Source organism: Schistocerca nitens, chromosome 9 (assembly GCF_023898315.1).
Source record: "Schistocerca nitens isolate TAMUIC-IGC-003100 chromosome 9, iqSchNite1.1, whole genome shotgun sequence".
Lineage (NCBI taxonomy): Eukaryota > Metazoa > Arthropoda > Insecta > Orthoptera > Acrididae > Schistocerca > Schistocerca nitens.
Genome location: NC_064622.1, coordinates 157224429 through 157238681, shown reverse-complemented (window position 1 = coordinate 157238681; position 14253 = coordinate 157224429). Strand labels below are relative to the sequence as shown.

The 14253-nt window shown below is 37.6% G+C and overlaps 1 protein-coding gene across 2 annotated transcripts in view; it reads left to right on the top strand.

Moving 5' to 3' along the window:
• Positions 1-13928, top strand: part of LOC126203452 (uncharacterized) — a 30443-nt gene extending 16515 nt beyond the window's left edge. Inside the window, exons 1-4 of one of the 2 annotated variants that reach the window (XM_049937768.1) lie at positions 5250-5429; positions 11112-11282; positions 11351-11555; positions 12089-13928. In XM_049937768.1, the coding sequence (XP_049793725.1) occupies positions 11544-11555; positions 12089-12535 (459 nt within the window). In that variant the 5' untranslated portion in view covers positions 5250-5429; positions 11112-11282; positions 11351-11543 and the 3' untranslated portion in view covers positions 12536-13928. Of the gene's footprint in view, positions 1-5249; positions 5430-11111; positions 11283-11350; positions 11556-12088 lie in introns of those variants that run through there. The other variant, XM_049937769.1, reaches the window with a different exon arrangement.
• The last annotated feature ends 325 nt before the right edge of the window (positions 13929-14253 follow it).

The window sequence follows — 14253 nt, the reverse complement described above, 5'->3', positions numbered from 1 at the left end:
GTTTCTTCGCTCACTGCAGGCCGACCCTTTGATTTCCCCTTACAGAGGCATCCAGAAGCTTTAAACTGCGCATACCATTGCTGAATGGAGTTAGCAATTGGTGGATCTTTGTTGAACTTCATCCTGAAGTGTCGTTGCACTGTTATGACTGACTGATGTGAGTGCATTTCAAGCACGACATACGCTTTCTTGGCTCCTGTTGCCATTTTGTCTCACTGCACTCTCGAGCACTCTGGCGGCAGAAACCTGAAGTGCGGCTTCAGCCGAACAAAACTTTATGAGTTTTTCTACTTATCTGTAGTGTGTCATGACCATATGTCAATGAATGGAGCTACAGTGAATTTATGAAATCGCTTCAATCATTTGTAATAGCCCTGTACATAGTACATCTGTTCCACCCTCAGCTTCTAAATCTTCTAAACAAACAAGAAGCTCATCGACTTTGTTTTTTAATCCCCTGGCATTCTTATGCAACATATGAACATTATTTTTCACTGTGCTTTTATGTGAATCTTGTGACATACTAACATTAGTTTTCACTTATGAGAATCTTGTGATATTTTCACATCTCTAGTACCTGCCAGTCTGAACTTTTCATTAAGCTTAATTTCAATCAATGTATGGTGATTGGACACTGATCTTAGCCTAAAAAAGTACTCCCATGAGTTTCACTGCCCCCCTTAAAGATTTTGCTATCATCCCAGCCATTTACCCTTCCATTTCCTATTGAGATGCAGGCCATGTCTTGTGAAGTCCCACCTAGCAATACCTTCAACAGGAACCAAACCTATACCTGACAAAGCAGCTGCCTGAAGCAGCTGATCTAGCTCCATATTGACCCTCCTGACAGAGCTGTTCAATAGTGGCCGGTATTACCACATGAAAGAAAGAGCCAAGCCAACATTTGTATGGTTTGTTGCAGATGCTATTTTTACCATGTCACACTCAATATTGTAGCCCTGATCCCTATCAGTACTGTATCCTGCTCTACCCACAACCACTACATGATCCTGCTTTGTAAAGCACTTGCACAGTGATCCTACATCCTCTATCATTTGGCTAAGACATGCACTGGACTCAAAAATAATTATGATCAGGTACCTGTCACCTAACTTTTCCTGCAAAATCTGGTCCACACCTCTTCCATGGCTACTACCTAACAACAGAACTTTCCTCCTACTTTCTACTTTTTTTTCAACAGTTGGTTTCCTAGTGAAAGTCTGTTGAGTGATGACTGCACTTACATCTACTTGAGCCTCTTCCTTAGCTGACTGAGGTAGAAAGGCAAATATATTGTTTGTGCCAATGATGAAACTGTCTGATACTGTTCTCTTTCTGTGGCCCCTGCCCCTTGCTACCACTTCCCACTTGTCTTCACTTTAAGCTTAACCTCATCAGTTCATCCCTAGCACTACCCAGCCTGAAAGGCTCTAATCTTCCCTACCTGTTCCACTATTTTGCTATCCCTTGAACATAATCTGCAATACCATGGAAGAGACCCATTTACTCCCTGATTCCCATGCCATTACATTCACCCCCAATGTAACCATCTGCCACAACAGCTGCACAGAACCCCAGAACTGACTTTCCTATGGCAGCTCAAACACTTCTCACACATGGTTGTTTATAATATTTTTTTACAAAATTTAGCTAGGCAATAACAGTAATATTCTACTAACTACAGATGACAAAAGTGACTAAATTTATGTGGAACACTAATATATTGTATACTATTAATATAGCAACATAATGTAGTTAGACTAATGTTAAAATTCAAAACTTGTATACCCAAAAAATTAGGCCTAAGATCATGTATGCACGATACGTACTTCACATTATGGTGCCAACTCATGACATCCAACAACTGAGAGTGTATGATATGATGGCTGATGACAGAGAGTGCTGTGATGGTTACATTTAAGAGATCTGTATGTGCTTCACACAGTGGGTACGAACTTGAGAGAAAACACATACCAAAGAGTTCAAAAAATACATTAAGTAACAGATTTTTTTAAAAACATCACTTTTAAATATTCTTTGTTTCATGCTATTGGTTTTGATTGAGGAAGAACAATAAAATAACAACACAATGGGCATACGATACAATAGATGTAGAAATCATCTAAAAATGAATGGCACCATAACTTCAGTAATGTCTAGGTTTTGTCCTACACAACAGTTTTTTCTATTCGCATCCATGACTTCAAATGTAGTTAATGTTGAAGTACTGCATCCTGATCTCAAGTCGAGCATATTTATTACATTCTCATTTTTTAAGTTTAAGTTGTCTGCCACTAAAGTATTGATTGATAACTGATGTTCAGACCAGTTTATTCTATACACAACTTAACTGTCTTAATGAATCATACAGTTTTTAAGGTATAGTTCTTATTGTAATTTTGGCAGTATTGTGTAGTCTACATAGGCTCAGAGACAAGTGTAAAAACAAATAAGACACACATTTGTTGTCATATTCTCTCTAGAGTAAATGGCACATATAGCACATTCAGGTTAATATTCACAGAATATACCAGGTGGATATAATTAAACTGATTGTATTCTGAAGAAAGAGCATACATACATAAATAACTAAAGAATATTTGAACTATACAGACAGTATCATTATCACATTACTCATGTAGGTTACAGGCTCTAAGATTTACAGTCACAAAATTTATACTCATTTGTCCATTTAGACACACTCACACACACAAAATGAGTGGATAAGTAGACAGACATGTGCCACATGTGGCTCACGTTGTTCAGACATACTGCAGGTTGAAGTTTGACATAACAAATTCAATGCTGTTCACAAGAAAGACTACACACTGCTGGTAATGTTGTTTCATCACAACACAGCAATAGCACTGCTGCATTGTGGGAATGTTGCCAACAGAAACAGCTACAAAGAGGGCCCATGTCAATAAATGGGCTAAAAAATACAATCAACAAATTTGAAGAAAAAGTGAATTACAAGGTGCAGCAGAGAGAGGGATCTGCAATAGTATACCATTTTCTTGTATTTATTTTGACATACCTGTAATGTTTCAATACTTTCCAAGTGATTTCTTGATAAGTATGATTCCTCTTCTGATATGTGTGACCTTTCACTTTCCTGTGTCAACATAATAAGTTTGGTCTTTTTATTTATCAGGCTTCTACACTTTGATACAAGGCACTAAATGAAGATTATTTCTGATGCACTGGTTGTCCAGGCAAAGGAATTAGATATATAAAAATAAAATTATGCAATTTCCCAGTGCAAACAAGGGACATCGTGGGGCTAAAGGATTTTGCAATAAATCAAATATTACTTCTAATAAACTACTGCTTTTACAGAAGACAGGAATTGTTAGAAACTGCAGCATGTATGAACAATGTGAGACATATGTATGCCAACTTATCCACTCATTTTTTGTATGTGAGTGTGTATAAATCGACAAATGAATACAAATTTTGTAGCTTGAAGCCTGTAACCTACCTGAACAATATGATAATGATACTGTCTTTGGAGTTCAAATATTATTTAGTTATTTGTGTGTGTATGTTCCTTTCTTTACATATCTGTTAGTTAGTTGAATTTCTTTGTACACATCTCTTCTCAGATTAAAACCAATTATCTGAAGCAATGTAGCTTTAGAACTATTTTTTTAAAGGTATCTGTTAGTTAATATATTTTCTGAGCTCTTTAGTATGTGTTTTCTCACAGATTAAGGCCCATTACTGAAGCTTGTACAGTATTTCTTTTTCTTAAATGTAGCCATCACAGCACTCTTTGTTGTCTACAATCATATCAGTCACCCTGACCTGTTGGATGTCATGATGTACTTTCTGAGAAGAAATGAATGCAAAAGAGCTAAGACAGTAAACAACTATCAGACAAAAAAAAAAAAAAAAACACCATAGTTCCACCACTTTCTGCCATCAGGTGAAACTATGGCACTGTAAGCCATCAGAACATGAAATGTTTCTTGTTTTGACGTCAGCATATGCTGTCTGTCACTTGGCAATGAATGTTGATTTCTTCTGTGAAGTGAATGTCAGTGCAAATGCTTCTGAGAATGTCTGTATTTTTTATAAGCAGTGGATTATCAGAAATGATCTTAGATTTATTCTAAAATCCATTAGCTCTATTATGTTCTTTATTAGTGATGGAAAACTTATAATTTTATTCCCACATATTTAATGCTTTGCTGTAGAGTACTGTTGATAGCAGAGCCTGTGACGAAGCAAGCTGGGATAATTTTAATTCCCCTCTTGTTTTGCTATCTAACTCCTTAAATTTGTTTTGCTACTTTTAACTATTTACCATTAGTGTATGTGAAAATAATCTACATTTTCATAAAAGAGAAAGGATGGCCCTCAGTTTTAAAGAATATGACACCAGATCTAATTTTGTGCTTAGTTTTATGTATGTAATTGATTTTCTAATTTATTTCAACTATTCCTGGTTAGTCTCTTATGTTATAGGACAAAATAAGTAATTGTTTTAAAACTTGAATTCTATTGCTGCCATATAAATGACTATAAATTCTATACTAATTATAAACATTTGGAAGATGAAATATTAGTAATCTTAAAGTATCTATTTGGCTCTATTCAAAAACATGTTAGCAAAACTAGCCTTGAATTAATTCCAAAGTAATTAACAGTTTTGTCAAAAGTACTGTTTACGTAATGATATTTGTTAATTTCATGACTTAAACAAATAATTCAGCCTAACTCTTGTAGCAGAAGAAACTGTTAAAAAAATAAAAAATTAAAAAAAATAAAAATAATTAAAAGAAAAACAGAATTTTTTGATGTATTCAGCAGTTGAGTTAATGACTTAAGTTTTAATTGTAATTTCTGTAAATTAAACTTTGAACAATGTGTAGTTTAAGCACCTATTATTGTGATGATATATAAGCGCCCAGTTGTTGGACACAAGACAGCCAGTCCACGGCCGAGTTTCAGATGAGTAACTAGTGCTGGTTAGAACAACAACAATGCTTCAGATTAACTGTGGAGTAAGTGTTAAACAATTAGGCCATGTGTAAAAACAGTGACAGTTTCTGCTCCATATGTTCCTGATTATTCTTCAAGAACTGTGAACTTTGTGGTAAGGTTTTAGTGCTCATAGAGGTTCAACAAGAAACTATTGTAGCCATATGTGGAGGTTTGCCTGCAAACTATTAATGAGGCTTATCAAAAGTTAAACAATAGTGCACTGACCATATTACTGTGTATTATTAGGGGGTTGTGAAAAATGAAATTAAAGTACTGTGAAATGCAACTGTGCACCTGTTGGCTACATTACTTACAGTAGTCAGTGTTGGAATCTACAAACTCCATTTTTCAGTCAGTGTAGCAATGCAGTACGTCAACACCGAGGACAGCAAATGAAGAAAATAAAGGAGGTGGAGCCACTACATATGGTGCCCTCATGGGTGAGGATTACTGTATATATAAAATTTGGCATTCCCCAAGGAAGTGTTATAGGCCCTCTATTGTTCCTGATCTATATTAACAACATAGGAGACAATCTCAGTAGCCATCTTAGAGTGTTTGCAGATGATGCTGTCATTTACCATCTTGTAAAGTCATGAGATGACCAAGGAGACTGCTTACATCACACTTGTCCAATCTATTCTGGAATATTGCTGTGTGGTGTGGGATCTGCATAAGATGGGACTGACGGATGACATCGAAAAAGTACGTAGAAGGGAAGCTCTTTTTGTATTATCGCAAAGTAGGTAAGATAGTGCCACAGACATGATACAAGAAATGGAGTGACAATGATTAAAACAATGGCATTTCATTGCAATCATGAGAAATGATCATCATGATAAAATAAGGGCTCACACAGAAAAATTTAAGTGCTCGTTTTTCCCCTTGGGTTGGTTACCCTATACACCAAACATTTAATTCTCACAAAAGTTTTAGTTCTGACAGAAGGCTTTATATTCAGTTCCATATCCTATTCAGTTATGCTGAATTTGTCAAAGACCTACTCTTCTCTTTGTGATTCCTACAGTAGAAACAAAGTTTTTGCTAGCAGTCCCACCAACCAAGATCAACCTAATTCCAAGTTCACACCACCATCCAATCATGACCCCTCCCACTTAATCACCACCTGGTTATCTTTTACACATTCCTTACTTCCAACTTGGTCTCATCATGCATCTCCAGATCCTTTCCCAGAAACACAAACCTCTCAACAGAAGAAATCTGCAACCTCAAGATAGATTCCAATTTAGTATATTCCCTGCAGGCAAAGACTCCAACACTGTTGTGGTGAATGGCAGCAATTACTTGACAGAAGATAACTGCCACCTGCAAACCTGCCATAGTCGTCCCATCCCAGAAGTCGACCATAACCTCCAATCATTATCCAAATCCTTTGGCCCATCCCAGAATCTCTCCTACAAATCCATCTCCCCTCCTCACCTCAACACCCTCCTCCCCACTCCTGTCCTCCCTGCACACTCATCTTCTACATGCTTTCCATAAATTCAACAATCCTGTATGCCCAACCATAGGCAGTAAACTTTGCACCCACTTACTGAACCTCTGGTACTGTTAACCAACACCTTCAGCCAATTACTCACAGCCTAGCCTCCTGCATTAAAGTACAAAGCACTTACTTTGCTGACTCTTAACCATCACCACCCTGCTTCTATCTGACTCCCTTCTCATCACTGCTGATGCTACCTCCCTATCTGGATAGAACCTTGCTAGCCTTACTGAACCCCAAACTTCTTGTCTGGTTCAGGTTCACTGATGATACCCTCAGGATCTGGCCCCAGGGTCATTACTTTACAGCCTCAGTGCCATCTCTCCCATTAACTTCATCTGGTCCTCCTCAATCCAATGTGTCAGCATCCTGCACATTGATCTCCTTCTTTCTGATGACTTCATCCATACTTCTGTTCATATCAAGCCCATTTACCATCAACAGTACCTGTATTTTGGCAGCTGGCATCCCTTCCACATGAAGACAACACTCTCATGTTGCCTGGCCACACATAGATGGTGTATTTGCAATAATGAGAATTCCATTGCTCAGTATGCTGAATATTTTACAAAGACCTTCTACTGATTAATTCATAATTTTACAAATAATAATTATCATGGAAATTTACTGGCACTGCACAAGAGGTGCAACAATAGTGAGTTCACTCAGGAGCATGCATCTCAGCTAATTTACTCACAGCGATGCAGATTCCAGCCAGTCCTGTAACATATAATATTGTATTACTAATTGATAGTTTTTTGAGTCTTGAAGTTTTAGCTATTCTTCTTATTTAAAGACAATGTTAAGGCAGCCAGTTTGTTCTGCTTAAATTTCTTGCTTCTCCAAAGTATTAAGGTGCTGGTGATGCAGAGAGATAAGGTCAGGTGAAATAAAGAAATAATAAGTGACATTGACTTTGTACCATCAGAATTAATATATTTGACATTATTAGTGATCTGAACAGAAATCCATGTCCTCTCTCTATCACAGACAGGAAAAGACAGGCAGTGAAACATCTTGTGGTGAAGCAAGCTGGGATATTGCTACTTCCCCTCTTGTTTTGCCATCTGTCTTCTTAAAATACATTTTTTCAATTTTAACTGATTACCATTAACATAAGCAAGTATAATCTCCATTTTCAAAGAAGAGAAAGATTGGCCCTCAGTTTTAAAGAATTTAACACCAGATCTAATTTTGTGCTTAGTTTTACATATGAAATTGATTTTCTAATTTATTTTGACTATTACTAAGTAGTATATTTCATTATAGAGCAAAATCAGTAATTGTTTTGTAATGTAAATTCTATTGTTGTTGTATAAACAAATATAACTTCTGTACTAATTATAAACATTTGGAGGATCTATTTGGCTCTATTCAAAAACATATTAGCAAAGCCAGCCCTCTGCCCAAAGATATACTTGACATGTATTTCCAACTTTATGCAGCATAGTAAATAGTCAATTAATTTTTGGGCATGCAGCTGTGCAAATAAAATTTTGTCTACTGATATTTAGGCCACGTATTGTCTGGGTATCCTCAGAGTTAGTTGAAAAACTGATGACAAATTGCCAAGTGTGGCTTTTTAAGCTCCACCGTGGCAGTACATGCCTGTGAGTTACAGATGCTTGTCAGCAGCAAAGAGATGCATTTACACATGCACAGCATGTGGTGAAGGCATATAGATGTTTGATTCGCTTATCAATGTATATGCAGCGGTGATGATACTATGATGACTTCTCTGCAGTTTAGATATCTCAAGAGCCAGATTCCATACTTTGTCCAAATTAAAACCATTATCTCTATTTATTAAATTATTAGCTAATCTAATCTCTATAGCTTTCTTGAAGACAGAATTCCAGAACAAAGAGGTAGATGTCAGAATCTTCATATCACTGTAGTTCATGGAATGCTCTGTATCAGTACAAGGTTCGGCCACGTCTGACTTGTCAGGCTGTGATAACTATGGCTATCGTCGATGTTCCACACATCTCTCATGAATTGTGCGTGTTGTTTGACCTATGTATGATTTCTCACAATTCCCACAAGGAGTCTGATACAAACCCACCTTTTGAAGCAATAAATCATCATTTACAAAACCAAGTAAAGCTGCAATCTTTGTGAGAGGCCAAACGATCACCTTAACACTGTGTTTCTTGAGAATAAAGCCTACCTTTGAGGGAAGAGCACCCACATAGGGCAAAACCACACTTTATCTAAAGGATCTTCTTCCCCATCACATACCTGCATTCTAGGTTTTACATTGAATGCTCTACGGATCTGTTGCAGAGAAAATCTATTTGCTTTAAAAATGCTCCTGAGGTGCTGTGGTGGAGCACATAAGTCCACACTTGACATCTTGTCTTCAGTCTGTGGCCAACTATGAGGATGGCTGGACAGTACTCAGACAAAATGTCAGTGGAATATATTTTATTTGCATGGTTGCATGCCCAAAATTTAATGGACTATTCATTGTTGCTGTTGTTGTTGTCTTTGGTCCAGGGACTGGTTTCATGCAGCTCACCATGCTACTCTATCCTGTGCAAGCCTCTTCATCTCCAAATAACTACTGCAACCTACATCCTTCTGAATCTGCTTAGTATATTCATTTCTTGGTCTCCCTCTACAAGATTTACCCTCCACACTTCCCTCCAGTACTAAAATGGTGATCCCTTCATGCCTCAGAAAGTGTCCTACCAAGCGATCCCTCCTTCTAGTCAAGTTGTGCCACAAATTCCTCTTTTCCCCAATTCTGTTAAGTACCTATTCATTAGTTCCATGATCTACTCATCCAATCTTCGGCATTCATTTGTAGCACCATATTTCGAAAGCATCTATTCTCTTCTTGTCTAACTAGTTATCATCCATGTTATACTGCCAAACATGGCTACACTCGGTACAAATACTTCCAGAAAAGACTTCCTGACACTTAAATCTATACTCAATGTTAACAAATCTATCTTCTTTTAAAACACTTTCCTTGCCATAGCCAGTCAACATTTTATATCCTCTCTACTTTGAACATCATCAGATATTTTGCTCCCCAAATAGCAAAACTCATTTACTACTTTAAATGTCTCATTTCCTAATCTAATGCCCTCAGTGTCACCTGATTTAATTTGACTATACTCCATTATCCTTGTTTTGCTTTTGCTGATGTTCATCTTATATCCTCCTTTCAGGACACTGTCCATTCCATTCAGCTGTTCTTCCAGGTCCTTTGCTATCCATGACAGAATTACAATGTCATTGGCAACCCCCAAAGTTTTTATTTCTTCTGCATGGATTTTAATTCCAGCTCCAAATTTTTCTTTCATTTCCTTTAGTGCTTGCTCAATGTACAGATTGAACAACATCACTGATTGAATAACACTGAGGACAGGCTACAACTCTGTCTCACTCTCTTCTCAACCACTGGTTGCCTCTAATGCCCCTCAACTCCTATAACTGCCGTCTGATTTTTGTACAAATTGTAAATAGCCTCTTGCCCCCTGTATTTTACACACACCACATTCAGAATTTGAAAGAGAATATTCCAGTCAACATTGCCAAAAGCTTTTTCTAAGTCTACAGATGTATGAAATGTAGGTTTGCCTTTCCTTGACCTATCTTCTAAGTTAAGTCATAAGGTCAGTATTGCCTCACATGTTCCAACATTTCTATGAAATCTAAACTGATCCTTCCTGATGTCAGCTTCTACCAGTTTGTCAATTCGTTTGTGAAGAATTAATGTCAGTATTTTGCAACCATGATTTATTAAACTGATAGTTCGGTAATTTTTACACCTGTCAACACCTGCATTCTTTCGGATTGGAATTATTATATTGTTCTTGAAGTCTAAAGGTATTTTGCCTGTCTCATACATCTTGCTCTCCAGATGGAAAAGTTTTGTCATGGGTGGCTTGTCCAAGGTTATCAGTAGTTCTAATGGAATGTTGTCTACTACTGGGCCTTTGTTTCTACTTAGGTCTTTCACTGCTCTGTCAAATTCTTCATGAAGTATAATATCGCCCATTTCATCTTCATCAATGCCTTTTTCCATTTCCATAATAATGCCCTCCAGTACACTGCCCTTGAATAGATCTCCCATATACTCCTTCCACCTTTCTGCTTCTCCTTCTTTGCTTAGTAGTGGTTTCCCATCTGAGCTCTTGATATTCACACAGGTGGTTCTCTTTCCTCCAAACATCTCTTTAATTTTCCTGTAGGTGGTATCATCGTATCCCTACTGCTATGTGCCTCTACGTCCTTCCATTTATCCTCTAGTCACCCCTGCTTAGCCATTTTGCACTTCCTGTCGATCTCATTTTCATTACATAGCGAAAAGTTGGAAATGCATATCAAGTACCTCTACAGGGAGGATATGGTTTCATGGGTCCATAGTTTGGACAAATTATGACACCAGAGAGTAAGATCATTTCGGTCCTTGAGTTTCTTGCTGAAGTGCCGGGACCATGGAATTATTCCAAAGTTTGCAAGGTTGGTTCACTTTGTCAAGAACGCTGCAGTAAATAGAACTTTACATAGGGCTGGTTCTGCTATTGTCGGAGAAAGAGTCCATTTTACTCATCGGAAGTTGGACATTGTTTCTGAACACCTGTATCATCTTAATTTGAAGATAGCAGCTGCTTTACCTCCTGACTCATGGGACTGGATTGATGGCACGACATGGGCTAATCTGACTGGGTTCATGAAGTGGCTACAAAACAACAGACTGCCAAGTACAGCTGATTAGACCAGCCTTCTCACATGGTCTCTGTTATTCAGCATATTGTCATAAATTTCACAGGTAAGGATCTGGATTAAGCTACATTATCTTTCTTAAGTAAAGGGCTAACTTTTACCCCTACTCCACAGATTTTGCTGATATTGCCTTTCATCAGTGCCATTGAAGAAGCTATCCGACAGCTATCAGAGGATTCAGCTAAAGAAATCAGACATGAAAGCCACCAAGCAATTATGAAATATCATCCACAAAGGAGTAATGTTTCCAAGGAAGAGAGATTTGTGATACACAAGTTGTGTGAGGATACTGACACAGTCATCCTGCATGTTGATGAAGGTAATGGTACCATCCTTTTGCCTGAGGAAGTTTTTAAGGAAAAGATATGTGGTTTACTTAGTTCTGGTGCATACCAGAAGACTAACAAAGATCCTACCAACAATGTGTCAATAAGGAATGCTGCCTTCCTGAATGATTCATCACTACCAAAGGAAGTCATAAGTTTAAAAGCGTGAGGTGCAGTTACCACCGACATTTTACAGTCTTCCTAAAGTACACAAGATGGGTAAGGATGAGTGTCTAGAGGATCTGTCTATGAGGCCTATAATGAGCACCATTGGTTCACCAATGTATTTTTTTGCCAAATATTTAGCTTCCTTATTAAAACCTTTGGTAGGAAAATGTTGTCACCACATTCATAATTCTAGGGATTCTAATCAGAGACAGCAATGTCAGGCTAAATAGTATGGATGTACTCATATCATCATATACCAAGTTACTTTTAAAGGACTCTTTTAACACTTATTGACCAACATTTTGATAAGAACATCACTGCCTTATTTGAACATCCGCTTTTGTCATCTTATTTTCAGTGTAATGGTGAATTTTACAAGCAGATTGATGGAGCTGCTATGGGAAGCCCATTCTCCCATCTGTTGGCTAATTTATTCATGGAAGACTTTGAGGACAAGGTATTGGACTCAGCAGGTTTTAAACCAGCGGTCTTTTGGAGGTACTCGGATGACACATTTGTAGTATGGCTGCACGGGATGGATGAATTACATCGATTTCTTGAGAATATAAATTGTATCCGTGCTGGTATCAAATTTACTATGGAAACAGAAAAAGATGTCTGCCTCCCCTTTTTGGATGTTGTCGTTCCCTGTAAAGTTGACAGTACATTTGGACATGCCGTATATTGTACACCTATACATGCAAATCCTTATCTACTTGCCAGTGGTGGCCATCACCCTTCGCAGACCATAGGCTTCCTTAAGACCTTACTGCTTTGGGCACACTGTCTATTGTCTATCCAATAAAGAGATAGTTTGCAAGAAGAGCTCAGATACCTCAAGGGCATTTTTAAAGTGAATGGATTTTCTCCACAACAAATTCATTGAGCATTCAATGTAAAACCTAGAGTGCAGGTATGTGATGGGGAAGAAGATAGCATTTCCTATAGATCAAGTGCATTTTTGTTGTATGTGGGTGCTCTTTCCTCAAAGGCAGGCTTTACTCTCGAGAAACACTGTGTTAAGGTGATCTTCTGGCATCTCACAAAGATTGCAGCTTTGGTTGGTTATGTAAAGGATGATTTACTGCTATGTAAGGTGTGTGTGTATCAGATTCCTTGTGGAAATTGTGAGAAGTCATACATTGGCCAAACAACATGCACCATTCATGAGAGATGTGTGGAACATCAAAGATACACACAGTTATCACAGCCAGACAAGTCAGCCATGGCCGAACGTAGTACTGATACAGGGCATTCCATGAACTTCAGTGATGTGAAGTTTCTAACATCCACCTCTTTGTTTTGGGATTCTGTCTTCAAGAGATTAGATTAACTAACAATTTAATAAATGGAGATAATGTTTTTAATTTGGACAAAGCATGGAATACAGTTCTTGAGATAATTAAACTGCAGAGAAGTCGTCATAGTGTTATCACCACTGAATATACATTGATAAGCAAATCGAACATATGTACACCTTCACCACATGCAGCATATGTGTAAGTGCATCTCTTTGCTGTTTACCAGCATCTGTAACTCCCAGGCACATACTGCCATGTTGCAGCATATAATTTGTGCTTGGCAACTTGTCACTTTTGTGACTAAGGACTGTCAGACGATACATGATCGAAACATCAGTGGTAGAAATTTTATTTATGTAGCTGCATGCCCAAAATTTAATGGACTATTCATTAGGCTGTGAAAAATTGAAAAAGTCTATTGAATTAAATTATTTTTTTGTTTTTTTCTTTTCTTATATATATGAGCTACATGTAAACAGAATGGGTTATAGACCCCACCAAATATAATACACTCTCCAGTTCATTAGTTCCTGTATCTTCACCCTTTTCTTTCAATAAGTGGTAGTGCACCGACGTATGCTTGGATTCGTCATACCAGCATCATTAAAAAATGTGTATTTTAACCATACATTAAAAGTGCTATATAAAGTTATTAGAAAAGCAAAATTGATTTGCACATTTAAAACATCCACTCCTATCTGTTCATCATTTCACTCACTGCTGAGATCCTGCATCAAGAGTTTCGGAGCAGACAAGAAGAATTTTACGCGATATCCTGGATGAGCGATTCTGCATTGACATTGTCATAATCAAGACTAAACACAATGGAATTAATGTGAATTAGCATGTAATGCAAATTATGAATATTGACCTAGAATTTGATAATTTTGAAGGTCTGCCGACATTGTGTACTGATACATAAATTAGTTATAAATTTCTTTCAACTATTCTTTTAAACCAATTTTTCGAATTATTCAAGCAATTATTATTATTTACATTTTCCACCTGCCTACAATACCTATTCAATACCTCCTCTCCCCCCCCCCCCTCTCCCCCTGTCCAATCTGTCCCAAATCACCTAAATGTAATTACATATGACCTAGTTGCTATGTAGTGAATTTAAAGGCCGGCCAGAGGGGCCGAGAGGTTCTAGGTGCTACACTCTGGAGCCGCACGACCGCTACGATCGCAGGTTCGAATCCTGCCTCGGGCATGGAAGTGT